Source organism: Perca fluviatilis, chromosome 22 (assembly GCF_010015445.1).
Source record: "Perca fluviatilis chromosome 22, GENO_Pfluv_1.0, whole genome shotgun sequence".
NCBI classification, from domain to species: Eukaryota; Metazoa; Chordata; class Actinopteri; order Perciformes; family Percidae; genus Perca; species Perca fluviatilis.
This window is the reverse complement of record NC_053133.1, coordinates 21,903,189-21,918,023: the sequence shown is the minus strand read 5'-3', so window position 1 is coordinate 21,918,023 and position 14,835 is coordinate 21,903,189. Positions and strand designations below refer to the sequence as shown.

Sequence of the window (14,835 nt, the reverse complement as noted above, 5' to 3'; positions counted from 1 at the left end):
AGAAGGTGTTGACATGCAACAAGAGTGCTTTTTTTCTGACTAGAAACGGGGAACGTTGTAGTTACATACACCCTTTAGCCATACTTTTCAGATTTGCCAACATTTCTTCAGCCAAACCAAAAGCTTTTCTGGATACAGCGTTCGGCGCGAAGCCCCGTTAATTCCAATGAGAGTTGCTCCAAAGCGCATAAAGCAGTCATGGAGCTCGAAAATAATTTTTAATGTAGATCACACGAATTTGATGGCCAGCGGGGCTCACAGCCCGTAGTAACGACAGCGTCATTTCATATCTCAGATATGATTGGCTGTCTGGCGCGGCGCCAACAGTCGGCAAGAAGAGCGAAGAGGGGAGATCGTGTTATCGTCGCTAGCTAACTTGAAAAATGATCGATTTTATACTCGAGCATAGGTTTGAACCCTTTGGAGGAGAAACTGGAATTTAAACGCCTTGGTGCCCACCAACCTCGGGATGTTGTCATCACTCTAACTGCTGGTAAAAGTAACCGCGGTTAAACGTGAAGTGGTTAGCTTACAAAAATAAGTCAAGTTTGCCCAGAGGCAGAACCGCCGCGTCACCTTTCTCTTTAGTGAGCCCTCAGCCTTGGGTGAGTGAAAACACATTTTATCACCCTGCCTTTGTGGTGCTGGTCCGTATGTTGATCACGTTGTGTCGGATCGATTGATATTAGCTACGTTAGATGGTGACGAGTGTGCTACATGCTCGGTTGTTGTCATAGAATGGATCTGTATGCATCGCCGCATGACGTCAACTTGTTCTGGCAAAACTCTGACGCCACCTTCACATTGGCACAGTAGATACAGCTACGAAATGACCAAAAGTCATTCATTTCCTATGGAGATTCACAGACTGCATGCGAATGGGTCCGAACCGATGTGAACGATTGTGGCGCGGAAAAAAAAAAGGTGTCCGTTGGTCATCCGGATGCGTTAAAAAAGTTGAACTCGTACGACAGGCAACGGACTGTTCCTATCCGACAATCCGAGCGGAAATTAGCTTTGCTACGGTACTGAAAAATAAATTCTTAACTTTTAATAAAATAAATAATGATTTCATAACGATATGTTGTCATGTAATCGATTCATTTTGGAGTATGAGGAAAAGTTCTTCCATGCAGAAACAATGCATAGGATAAATGCTATGGCTAAGTTGGTTAGCAACAGACATCGAACTATTGACATTATACCAATGTATCACATTTAACCGACCTGACATATCAACATCCTGGGCAACTTTTCTCCACGCAACAGCCTTGCTGTTTATATCTCTACAGCCCTCAGATGAGAGGTCATAGAGAGAATTGGACATTCGGACACTGACATAATGAGTCGTTCTAGTGTCTCCACCATTTTTCTTCTTCTACTCGCTTCTGACGCTTTCAACGTGTGTTTTGTGAATGTCATTGTGTTTTGTCGTTCAGGGTCACCGCAGAACTACTAGACTTATGTTATATATTTAGTTTTGTGGTGTACTTACATTATCCCGAATGTTTCCAGCAATGTTCAACCCATGAAATCTGTAATTTGAATCAAGTCCTATTAATGGCATCATATAACCTTTGCACATGCAATAGAATTGTGGTTGTCTGTCAGAAGCAGTCATGAATTGACTTATCCAGTTTTAAGCCCCATTTTTACAATACACTTTTTAGATATTGGTGGTTTTTAACTACAGTATATAGTTATATAATACAATATGTAGTATTACAGTATATAAATTGTAAAGAAAAGTGGAATCTTGCTGTGTAGCTTTTCAATCCCCAATCCCTTAATTTGCAGTGTCCCTCCCAAAAAACAGTTATGCAATGGTTCCATAACTTCCTTTGGCGGTATTCTCTCTCTCTCTCTCTCTCTCTCTCTCTCTCTCTCTCTCTCACACACACACACACACACACACACACGCGCGCGCGCACACCTCCTGTTGAGGGGTTTTGTTCCCCAGCGCTTTAAAAAGGCTCTGTGAGTGATAAAAGCTCCGGCGCACGGCACGCTGGACCGGTGGCCGCGCAAGAAAAAGAGCACACCTCTCCCGACCCGGAGCGCACGGTGCGGTGCGGATCGGTCTCTGCTCTCTGAATCCTTATTGACTTATTCGCCAAGTAGCTCTCGTGGACTGGATAGCCCAGCGTTTACAATTTATTTCTTCTTTTATTTAAAGCTGTCATGTGAGCGCACGGCGCAACAGCTGGACTCCCCCGTGCGCCTTCGCTTCTCCAGATGGGTTGACAGAGTCAACAGCACCCAGAGACCCGATGGTGCCGTCCCGCGGTGCAAACTTCGGGCAGGTGCAAACTTGGCGGTTTTGCCCGGTATGATAGTTTGCAACGTGAGCCTGAGTTGTGCGCACTGTCCCGGTGGAGTAGCCGGTGGCACGGCGGTGACGGACGCATACGAAGAGGTGTCCGGTTCTCTCCCTCCTCCGTCCCTGACCCCGAAGGGGCACCTGGTGGTGGCGGTGTGCCTCGGCTTCATCGGCACCTTCGGGTTCCTCAATAACCTCCTGGTGCTCGCGCTGTTTTGCCGGTACCGTTCTCTGCGAACGCCCATAAACCTCCTGCTGGTGAGCATCTCTGCTAGCGACCTGCTGGTCTGCGTGCTGGGCACCCCGTTCAGCTTCGCGGCCAGCACCCAGGGACGCTGGCTGATCGGACGCGAAGGCTGCATATGGTATGGGTTCGTTAACTCATGTTTAGGTAAGCAGCTGTTTTTATTTCCTTTTGGAATGTAAAAGCCCTTTCAGGTTATATGATGAATAATTCAATCTTATCTTATTTTTTCCTCTTATTTTCACTTCTAACAGTTGAAAAAAAGATGGAATGTTGTTACTGTACTTCTACACTGCCAGGCAGACAGTGTATGTGTGTAATTTCAGACATCGCCTTCTTTTCTCAACATATTAACTTTAAAAAATCAAATAGAGGTGTGAAAATCTGGCCTCCAATATGCCTTTTTTTTCAATTTGACCACTCACAGCACTTATATCCAAAACGATCTAAAACGATTTCACAAGCACCAAAAGTCAAATATTATATCACGTCTTCATCTTCAAACAGGACTGTGGCAGCAGTGCGCTCCCACAGTAAGTATAATAGCCTATATGTTAGATTTGCTGTGCAAGATTTGATCTCTTGCAGCTTGCAGGAGCCTGAAGAAAATAGCCTTCCATCACCTGCAGCAACGCGCATCATAGAACTCACTCAAAACATTCAAATCCTGGTGACCAAGTTCATTGTGCAGTTCATTTGAACCACTATCCTATTAACTTATGAAGGTATTGTGCTGTTTACTGCTGATTATGTGATTTATACAGTATTTCCTGCGGACATATTGTTAAAAAATGATAACATAATGTGTCATTATTCATATTTAGTCCCAGGGATAACTTTACATTTTGGGGGAAGATGATAGATGCGGAAGAGATGAACACTAAAAAAACATTAAAACATGGAAAAAGCATTTCTGATCGTATTAAATAATAAATCTGCGCTTGTTCGGCTCTTATCTTTATCCTTAGAGGTTTTGTCTGGTGTTTAAATATATGCACACAGGACTGTTGCCAGAGCTCTTCAGTGCTCGCATCAAACCTGCAACCCCTCTGTTTCAGATCAAAAACTCTAATTACTGCCACGTCTTGAGTAATGTCACCCCTCTGCTTAGAAACTAGGATCCTAATTTTCTAGCCGTTGGCGTGAAGACAACCAGAGCAGAGAGATAAGGATTCCGGGGTGATCCTGCTGTGCCTGTCAGCGCTTTCGAGCTCTCACTGAATTTAGATGTTTTTCTCTTTGGCCTACTTAAGGTACTGTGTGATTGAGTGCATAAGTGAATAATAATATTTTAATACGGCTAACTGTACAGTCACACGGTCTCTTCTCTTTTACTCACGTCCTCATCATCTATCTCTGTAACCTTTACTGCTCTCTGAAGTGGTGTTGCTGCTCTTAAATCTTTGGTATTCTCTGGGTTAGTAACAAATTGTGTTGTTGCTCTTAAATTACCTTTTATCTCTCTGGAGTCTGGACTTGCAATAAGGTGTTGTTGTTGCTCCTAAAATCTTTTGTTTTCTCTTGGGAGTCTGGATTTCCAAAAAAGTGTTGCAGCCTTCTATAAGTTCTTGCTATATAGTCTGAACTTGCAGTAAGGTGCAGTGGGTGTTGTTGCTCTTAAATCAGTTATTCTGGACTTACATTAAGGTGTTGTTGCTCTGACATTTTTTTTCCTCAGATCATTTTTTTTCTACCTAGACTCTGTCTTCTACACTCTTGTGATCAGCATCTTAAATCTACCTCTGTGTATGAAACATGCCTCATAAATAAAACTGCCTTGCCTTCAGTTCCCCCCCCCCCCCCCATACATTGAACATTTCTGGCTCACTTCCTCAATAACTCCACTATACAGTGACTGACGGGGTCAACAGCTTTCCAATACAATCCTGGATGCTACAAGCACATCTTTCAACAAACTGACATTTACTCTGTTATGAGACATTCACAATTTAAATCTTATTTGCAGTTCATCTATGACCTGAGAACTTTCATGATGAATGTTGCAAGCAATAACCAATAACATCACACTTTTTCTTTCTTTTCTTTGTGATTTTATTCTGCTCTCTAAAGTGACTTGTGAGTAACATAGAAAAGTGCTATATAAATTCGATGTACAAACCCCAATTCTAATGAAGTGGGGGATGATGTGTAAAACGTAAATAAAAACAGAATACAATGATTTGCAAATCCTTTTCGACCTTTATTCAATTAAATACACTACAAAGACAAGATATTTAATGTTCAGACTGATCAACTTTATTGTGTTTTTGCATTTTGAATTTGATGCCTGCAACACGTTCCTAAAAAAGCTGAGACAGGGGCATGTTTACCACTGTGTTACATCACCTTTCCTTTTAACAACACTCAATAAGTGTTTGGGAACTGAGGACACTTTTTGTTGAACATCTGTAGGTGGAATTCTTTCCCATTCTTGCTCGATGTACGACTTCAGTTGCTTAACAGTCCGGGGTCTCCGTTGTTAAATTTTGCGCTTCATAATATTTTCAATGGGAGACAGGTCTGGACTGCAGGCAGGCCAGTCTAGTACCCACACTCTATTACTACAAAGCCACGCTGTTCTAACACGTGCAGAATGTGGCTTATTATTGTCTTGCAGAAATAAGCAGGGGACGTCCCTGAAAAAGACATTGCTTGGATGGCAGCATATGTTGCTCCAAAACCTGTATGTACCTTTCAGCATTAATGGTGCCTTCACAGATGTGCAAGTTACCCATTTGGGTATTTACCCTTTGTAGTGTATTCAATTGAATATAGGTTGAAAAGGATTTGCAAAGGTCCGTGTACTTTTTCGTTCATTTGATTTTCATTTCATAAACAGGTATTAAAAAACAAAAAACGAATGGTTATTTGATTTTCGTTTTAAAACATGACATTTGAAATTGAAATACAGTGCGTTTTTTCTTTTTCATTGTCGAAATGGGATGGGAGAAATTTAAAATATGCTGTGATTTTCATTTTCTATTTTATATAACAAAAATAAAATCACTCGAAAACAGAAACGAAAAAGGCTTGTTTTTTATATTACAGAACCGGATGTTGTCATTTCCAAGGCAACAGCCCGCGCTAGCCTACCAGTGTTCAGCCCAGGCCAAAATTACTTTGGAAACCTAGCTAGCTTATTCTTGATAATCCTTGGGGGGAATTTTATTTCATAATGTCACATGTATTTATTACCCTCTCTCCCTGCCTCCCTGTCTCTACCCACCGCAGACAACTTCGCCCGAAGAGAGTCGAACCAGCGGAGCAAATAGACTTTCGGTTCACGGCTGTAACGTTACCGTTACGCCACCGTTAACAATCCCAGCAAACGTTCTGTTGCTGCCGTTAAGCTTGCTGATCTGGCAGAGAGTCACCGGGGGTTCGGGATCAGATCATAGGGATCAGACCTCCAGTGCTGGGTCTAATATTCTAATATTAGCTGCTGCTGCAGCTAGCTAGCAGCTAGCCACCAGCCCTGTGACCTCGGTCCCCGCGGTTCGCTCCCCGGGACTGACTCTGCAGAGCTGGCGTTACCTGCTCTATGATCAATGAGCAATGATCAAGGATTACCAAATTTCTCTCTCATATTGCTCCTCATAACCACTGAAAAACTAAAAAATCTAACCCAAAGTACAATTATTATGGACGTTAGCTGACATTAAGGGTTTCTGCTTCATTAAGGGAAATTTATAAGAAAAAGCACGTGGTTAACCATTAAGCTTTTTCACGTTAAGCGATTTTTGATCACTGTTTATAAACAGTGATCAAAAAATCTAACACAAAGTCGTTATGGACGTTATCTGACTGATAACTGACTGATATTTGATTGATCATTGTTTAGGTACATTAAAGTTAAGCTTTTTCACGTTAAGCGTTTTAGAATGTCCCGGCTGCAGCTGAGGGAATCTGTAGCCTATAACTTCCGTTTTTTGCCCCCCTTTACATAAATATACATATGGCTATGAAATAGATCATGAAATACAGGCTTTAGTCATAATACTTCAATAGCCTAAATACATATACAATATATTTAAGGGAAGTTTGGTTATCTCACAGACTCAGACTAAAAGCAGCAGCAAGACTGCCTGACATCAGTGCATCATAGCATATCACTATCTGCAAATAAAATAAAATATGAATAAATCACGAGCGCGGCAGATTCCCAGCTCAGCTAGAGCGGGTAACGCAGCTCTGCAGACGGACCAGAGTCAGTCAACACCGGGGAGCGAACTGTGGGGACCGATCAATTACTTAGACTGTCCCGCAATTCTTAGCCCACTACCCCACGCAGACCAACACGTTCTGATTGGCTGTGTTCTCTACAGCCAGATTTCCTGCTGTTAATTGTGTTTGTTCCCACTTGTTGTCATGTGTAAATTTAATGTCAAAATTACGGTGGCCGGGAAGTGCAATGCAACATTACAAAGAATGAAACACTTTTACAAAGCTCAAGACAAATTTACATTTTGGAAAACAAATTTACATTTTAGAAAACAAATTAACATTTTGGAAAACAAATTTACATTTTAGAAAACAAATTTACATTTTAGAAAACAAATTTACATTTTGGAAAACAAAATAACATTTTAGAAAACAAATTTACATTTCGGAAAACAAAATTACATTTTAGAAAACAAATTTACATTTTAGAAAACAAATTTACATTTTAGAAAACAAATTTACATTTTGGAAAACAAAATAACATTTTAGAAAACAAATTTACATTTTAGAAAACAAATTAACAAGATGCAAAACACTTTTACAAGTCCCGAAACAAATTTACAAATGACAGATTCTTCACGGAAGGGAATGTACCACATCCGGAGTGATGAGGTGTTGCGGGTGTTGCTGGTGAGCGCGAGTCAATTTGTGTTGTTGAGTATATGGCGTGAATGAAGTTTATGGTGACTTTGCGTGTGGTCGGTGTTTGGAGTTTTTATATGACGCGGACCTGACAGAAACATTGGAAAAACGGGGAACGTATCGACAGCGGCCGGATCGGAAGCTACAGCGGGGGCAGCCGCGAGTCCGTCTGCAGCTGCAGGACCTGGAGCTCACTGCCCATTCCTGGGAGCCAAAACGACACCACGCAGCTGGAGACCCAGGCGGATTGCTGGGCCCGCTGGAGGAGGGGAAGCCGGGAGAATCAGATCCAGGACTCAGCGGAGCGGACTGTCACAGCCTGCTGAATTTTAAATCACAGGTTTCCTAAAGGGAGTCTGGCGGGACTCAGACTGTGGATGACGAAACGTGACTTTAAGTCTCGTTAAATGAATAACTACATGCAGAAATAAATGAATCATTAGTTGGGGAGTGAGCCTGGACATTTCAGTCTGTTTAAACTTCACTTTGAAGCAGAACCTCTTAGTTCAGAAGGGTGAAGTTTCCGTTTTTTTACTCATATCTGTGAACTGATTATAATAAATATTCTTTGTATTAAAAAATTAATTATTTTTTTTTTTTTTTTTTAAAAAAAAAAACTACAACATCGCATGAGATTTTGACGATTTATAGTGATTTTATTTCCGTTAGACCTTTGCCTACATTGACGCTGATGGCATTAAGGACGGCCCATAGACAGTATATAAGGCAGTGCCTCCCCTGTTCCAAGATGGCGGCTCTATTGACCATTCGATCCATAACGTGACATACAAGGCGACATGTATACAACACCTCATCACTTCCGGTATGTGGTACATTCCCTTTCCGTGAAGAATCTGTCATTTGTAAATTTGTTTCAGGACTGGTAAAAGTGTTTTGCATCTTGTTAATTTGTTTTCTAAAATGTAAATTTGTTTTCTAAAATGTAAATTTGTTTTCCAAAATGTAAATTTGTTTTCTAAAATGTAAATTTGTTTTCCAAAATGTTAATTTGTTTTCTAAAATGTAAATTTGTTTTCCAAAATGTTATTTTGTTTTCCAAAATGTAAATTTGTTTTCCAAAATGTAAATTTTTTTTCCAAAATGTAAATTTGTCTCAAGCTTTGTAAAAGTGTTTCATTCTTTGTAATGTTGCATTGCACTTCCCGGCCACCGTACAAAATGTATATTACCTGGTATCCTGCACATTCTTTGATACCAAAGATCTCAATTACTTCCTATACAATTTGCTGCTTATTTCATTGTTACAGTGCTTAACTATTCTATTTATAAATATAGCTTGTAAATCCTAGATTATACCTCTAATACTTGATATCTGCTCATTATCTGTTCTGGTACCAAATATTTTACTTAACGTAACTTTAGTATTGGCTTATTTCATTCAGTCAGTGCTTAACAATGGTATTATAGTTTGTAAATCCTATTTCATACCTGTTACTTGATATTGCACATTAACTAGTACCAAAATTCTACTTTCATTCCATCAGTGTGCTTAACTGTTATTCTATTAAAAATAGCTTGGAAATCCTATTTCACCAAATATTCTACTTACTCTGTTGTTAACATTTGCTTTTTTCGTTTTGTCACAGTGCTTAACTTTTATTCTGTTGTTAAATAGAACTTGTAAATCCTTGTGTCACAAGTCAGCATTGCAGTTATATGTGTCTGTTCTACTACTGTTTTTACCTCAGTATGTATGTATGTATATAATATATAATATATATGTGTGGTTTGTATTATGATCTGATACGTCTTGTTTCAATGACAGTTACTGTACTTTGAAATGTGGAATTTAAAACGCCAAATGGAAATTTGTCTGGTTTGATTAATCATTATTCTTGATAAACTGCATGCTATAAATATTAAATATAAATAAATGAATATATATATATACACACAATAACCGGCGGCAGATCGCTCCGAAAATAGCGTTTGCCTCCGGCGGGCCCAGAATGGCCACCTTTGGTATAACGGGCGCGAACGGCGGTTGTCCCGCGGGCCGGCCTCGGAACGAAGGCGGTAGGAAGGCGCACCGCCGGCAAACGTGTTTGCGATTACGCCATTCTGACGCTTCTACTGCCTCTGGAGCACCGCCGGTGGTCCGCCGACTCATTGCTATCTGGGGAGGTCACAGGGCTGGTGGCTAGCTGCTAGCTAGCTGCAACAGCAGCTAATATTAGAATAGGCCCAGCACCGGAGGTCAGATCCCCATGATCTGATCCCGAACCGCCGGTGACTCTGCCAGATCAGCAACAGAAAGTTTGCTGGGATTGTTAACGGTGGCGTAACGGTAACGTTGCAGCCGTGAACCGAAAGTCTGTTTCCTCAGCTGGTTCGATTGGGGCGAAGTTATCTGCGGCAGGTAGAGAGTCAGAGGGAGGCAGGGAGAGAGGGGAATAAATACATGTGACATTATGAAATAAAATTCCCCCCCAAGCATTATCAAGAGCACAGGTTTCCAAAGTAATTTTAGCCTGGGCTGAAAGCAACACTGATAGACTATGCTGGCGCTGTTGCCTTGGAAATGACAACATCCGGTCTCTGAATATGAAAAAAAAAACCTTTTTTCATTTCTATTTCCGAGTGATTTTATTTTTGTTATATGAAATAGAAAATGAAAATCACAGCATATTTTTAATTTCTCCCATCCCCTTTTGACCATGAAAAGGAAAAAAATGCCTTGTATTTCAATTTCAATTGTATTTTAAAACGAAAATCATTTTTGTTTTTTAAGTCTGTTTATGAAATGAAAATCGAATGAACGAAAAAGTACACGGACCTGCAAATCATTGTATTCTGTATTTTTATTTACGTTTCACACAACGTCCCAACTTTATTGGAATTGGGGTTTTTCTATTCTTAATCTCATTCAAAACTGCACGTAACAGGTTTAGAAACATACAGTTGAAAAACACCTGAATGAGATGCTTTATTGATTGAATCCTGGACTGGTCTGCTCATTGGCTCTCTGGAGTGGAGAGATAGGCACATGGGCATCAAAGATTCATGTGAGTAGTTAGGTCAGTATTGACCAGATTGTGGAAAAACAAGACGAAATGCAGCCCAAGTTGAAAATGCCTCAGTTAAATTCAAGTTATTTAATATTGTAGGCTACTCTGGCTGATGGAAAGCGTGTAAGCAACGGTAACAAGTGTAGTGTACAGGTGTAATTGTTACTCAAGAAGAAGAAATACATAGAGAGAGAGCGAGAGAGAGAGAGCGAGAGAGAGAGAGAGAGAGAGCGAGACAAAGAAAAATAGGGAGACAATGAAAGATGATTAACTCCTGTGCTGACTCAGGTGTAGGAAAATAGGGTCATTCACTATACCATAAATCTATTCTGCACCACTCTGGAGCTGGGTTAAGAAGAATACGGCCTCAGGTAAAAAAAACAAAAAACAGTTAAATGCATGATGGAGAATCAAAGTGGGCTTTGTTTACAGGAAATGAATGGAAAAGTGGTTGCTATTAGGAAAAATGTCCTTGTTGCTGAGGTGGCAGACCGATAAAATAATCCATTAAACTAGGCAGGAGAGACTGCTTACGAAATTACTTATCTATGATTATATAATCATTTTGTAATCTCAACACAAATTTAGTGTTAGTCCTTGTAAGAACCGTGCCAGTCAGCCCCCGCCAATGTCCACTACCCCCTTTACTCGTGCTGTCCTCCTGGCAAAAATATCAGACATAATCAAGGGGATTTCTCAAATGTAATTTACTAACTTGTCCAACTACATACATGTAGGCATATGAGCAGTGAGCACTATATTCAAATGTCTCAATTCAAAATGTCTATCAATTCAAAAAGCCAAAATCAATACTATATATTGCAGCATTGTGGGTCGGTCAAATATGTATTTTCCGACTATTTCACGGGCCCTGAAAGCAACTCCTCTGATTGTTCAAAAACTTTCAAAAGCATCATGGGAAAGCTAAAACTGCTTTAGCATCGTAGCTAACGACAATAAAAGGACCTAAAATGAATAAGATATGGAAAAAAAGACTATCAATATTAGATCTAAGAATATGGATTTATTGCACAAAGTCCTCTGAAAGAAATAGGAGTTCTAGGAAAAGAAGCGCAGACTGTGGACCGGTCTTTTACACTTCTCTGCTTACTGAATAAACTCACGAAGCGTGCTATGTGCTTGAAAAACACAGATAAGGTTTGGGCGCAACCAAGTCTCACCCAGAGGTGGAGGGGTTTGTGTGAAAAATGTTTTTCTTTGCTTGCCCATTACATTGAATCAAGAAAGCCAACCACTTATAATTTTTTATAACAGTTAACAGTTTTATAACAGTGCCCTTATGGATAATCCGGGCCTGGTGTGATTGATAAATTGACTTTAGTCAACCCAACAGTTTGTTATTGCATTGTCTGTCAGCTGATTCCATAACATGCACTTACACAATCATGCAAAAACAATGATTGTTATGTTGAGACCGTTTTGGCCTTGAGGCAAGGCCAGCACCTCCCTGACCACAGCAGGTTGGGGTAGTTAGTTGGGGTTATGGAGTTTTTTTTATGATCCTCTCGGCCCTTGCCACGCCCCTTCTGCTGTAAATGTATTGTAGAGCTGGTTAGGGTTAGAGTTCACAAATGATGGTGCATTCTGCTGACGTTTTAAACATTCAGGGGTGAAGGGGGGGGATATCATTTCCATTTACAGCAGTTATATGCACAATTTTTCAAGATATTTGCTAAAACAATGCCTAAAAATCAGTTCTGGCCAGTCACTGAGGCATCTGAAGTGATAGAGACACTGACAGGCTTTCTTCACCGAGTTGCTGACTGCTGACGTAAGTGGACCGTGATAAATCCTCTGTGGTTCAGGCCCCAAGGTATCTGAAGATGCCCACCCTCTCGACCCGGGCCCTGTTGGTCCTGAGGGCATGGTAGTTCCTCTCTTCTTCTCAAAGTTCACTCTCAGCTTCTTAATTTTGCTGGTGTTCAAAGAGAGGTTGTTAAACATTGCATAGCATACTTTTATGAACAACCATGGATACAGGTGGGTTTTTTAAAAGCACACAACACTTGCCACTTTTGTTCTTCTGTAATTGTGTTTTAAATGAATGTCTTGGATTTGTTAGCATTCAAAATGTAACACCCCCCTAGTGGTGGTATCAAATAATGCAAGTTATTAACAATCCTGGCCAGTGTTCGAACTATACTGTGGGCTTCGGGGGAGCCCACTTTTTTTCCACGTGGGGGGGGGGGGTCGTGCGCTTGCGACTTACAATGACTTACAAAGATACATAACAGCTACAAGTGTATGCACTACAGGATTTACCCTATTATACTTTATCGACAGGAATAGATCCTACTAGAGGTCAAACTGCAAATAGCCACAAATAGTCTATAAACAAAGCATCAGGCTGTCTTAAGAGATTTCACAAGAACAACGGTTAAAGTTACTCAGGCTACCGAAGAATACCATAATTCCTCCGTTCAATTAGACCTTAGCGATGCACCCCAGCTTCCATTCCTTAACAAACAGCCATGTATATCGGCTCTTCCAGTCTCTCCACTGCTGGTTGTTCCAATTTAATGGGAGCAAGAGGGGTCAGGATCATCTTCAGCCAGAGAGGACATTATTTCTTCAGCTTCTCCTTGCATTGTCACCCGGGGGGTAGGTGTGCTAACTAACTGGGCTTGCAACAGGTGAATTAGTCGTGCTATTAACGTCATCGCTACACAATTTCTTAGTAAAACCAAAATGAATTAAACTGCATTGTTTTCTTTTTGCCATGGCTATATGATGTTTACTGCAGAATGGATTTCAAGGACTTTTCGCGCCGATTAATGGCCTCCAACGTTTATATTTTTTCTACGAATCTTTGAGTTAACATGCACTAAACATGAGTTGAATTTGCACCGCCGCGCCACCACGCCTTGATGCTCATAACAAGAATAGCATGTATAGTATAGTACATAGTATGTATACTATAGTATAGTTATCTGTGTGAATTAGTGTGTGAATTAGGTTCAAATCGCCGACATGCATGAATGATATTTTTGCAGTTTTACACATAATAATCCACGATGATCACATTACACAAAACTGAAATTGCACGTCAAAATGACACATTGTCAATATTTTTAGAGACCCCCCCAAAATTTCACAAATCACGTTTTCAGGGGAGCCCATGTCTTATTAAGGGGAGCCGAGCTCCCCTGTAGTTCGCACCCTGATCCTGGCTACAAATTTATTCAACCAGAATAGTTTAAAATATGAAATAACTATACAAAACTTCTAGGACATTGACTACGTTTACATGCACATATTAAATCCGAAAAAAGACGATATTCCGACTAAGCTGTTTCCATGGCTAATGGAAGTTAATATTCTACTAATATTCCCGTTAAAGGTCCCATGACATGGTGCTCTTTGGATGCTTTTATATAGGCCTTAGTGGTCCCCTAATACTGTATCTGAAGTCTCTTTTATATAGGCCTTAGTGGTCCCCTAATACTGTATCTGAAGTCTCTTTTATATAGGCCTTAGTGGTCCCCTAATACTGTATCTGAAGTCTCTTTTATATAGACCTTAGTGGTCCCCTAATACTGTATCTGAAGTCTCTTTCCCGAAATTCAGCCTTGGTGCAGAATTACAGCCACTAGAGCCAGTCCCACAATGAGCTTTCCTTAGGATGTGCCATTTTTGTGTCTCTAGCTATTAAGGAGGAGAGGGGGGAGGGTGGCGGTGTGGCCTTGACCAACTGCCACTTTTCTCATGTGAAAGCAATGATGTCTCTCTCTCCCATGGGTTGGCCAAATTCTCTGGGCGGGCAAAGCAGAGAAAGGGGAGGTAACCTCGCTTGTTATGACCTCATAACAAGCAAGATTCCATCTGAGCTTTCATTTTTTCAAAGGCAGAGTAGGATACGCAGGGCTCGGTTTACACCTACCACCATTTCAAGCCAATTGGGCACCATAGGCAGGCTGGGGGAATGCATATTAATGTTAAAAAACCTCATCAAGTGAAATTTTCATGCCATGGGACCTTTAACATGTAGTTGTGCATAATATGATTTTTTCTAAGTTTACCACGGGTTGCGGACTTGTTGGACCATGCAAACACAGCCTTCCTCTTTTATTCCTTCAACCAGCTTCTTGAAAAGGTCGGTGGCGTAGCCATGTGTGCACATATCCAAAAACCTGTTGAATAAGTCTTTGATAATGTTTAAAAGTAGCTGTGTTTCTCCTTCTTATCGGGTCTGCAGCCCTGCAAACTGTTGGCTGGTTGGTTTGTGTACAGAAACCCTAGCAACGCACAGAGCTGACCGTAAGCCGTAAACAGGCAAGAGGCCGTAAACTGGGTGTAAACTGGGTGTAAACTGGGTGTAAACTGCAGTAAAAACCCAGATTGAGACGCATATTCCTAAT

At 40.8% G+C, this 14,835-nt stretch overlaps 1 protein-coding gene across 2 annotated transcripts in view; it reads left to right on the top strand.

Moving 5' to 3' along the window:
* The first annotated feature begins 368 nt into the window (after window positions 1–368).
* tmtopsb (teleost multiple tissue opsin b) overlaps window positions 369–14,835 on the top strand; it is a 41,492-nt gene continuing 27,025 nt past the window's right edge. Inside the window, exons 1-2 of one of the 2 annotated variants that reach the window (XM_039790878.1) lie at window positions 369–605; window positions 2,177–2,711. In XM_039790878.1, coding sequence (XP_039646812.1) covers window positions 2,330–2,711 — 382 coding nt within the window. In that variant the 5' untranslated portion in view covers window positions 369–605; window positions 2,177–2,329. Of the gene's footprint in view, window positions 606–1,983; window positions 2,712–14,835 lie in introns of those variants that run through there. The other variant, XM_039790877.1, reaches the window with a different exon arrangement.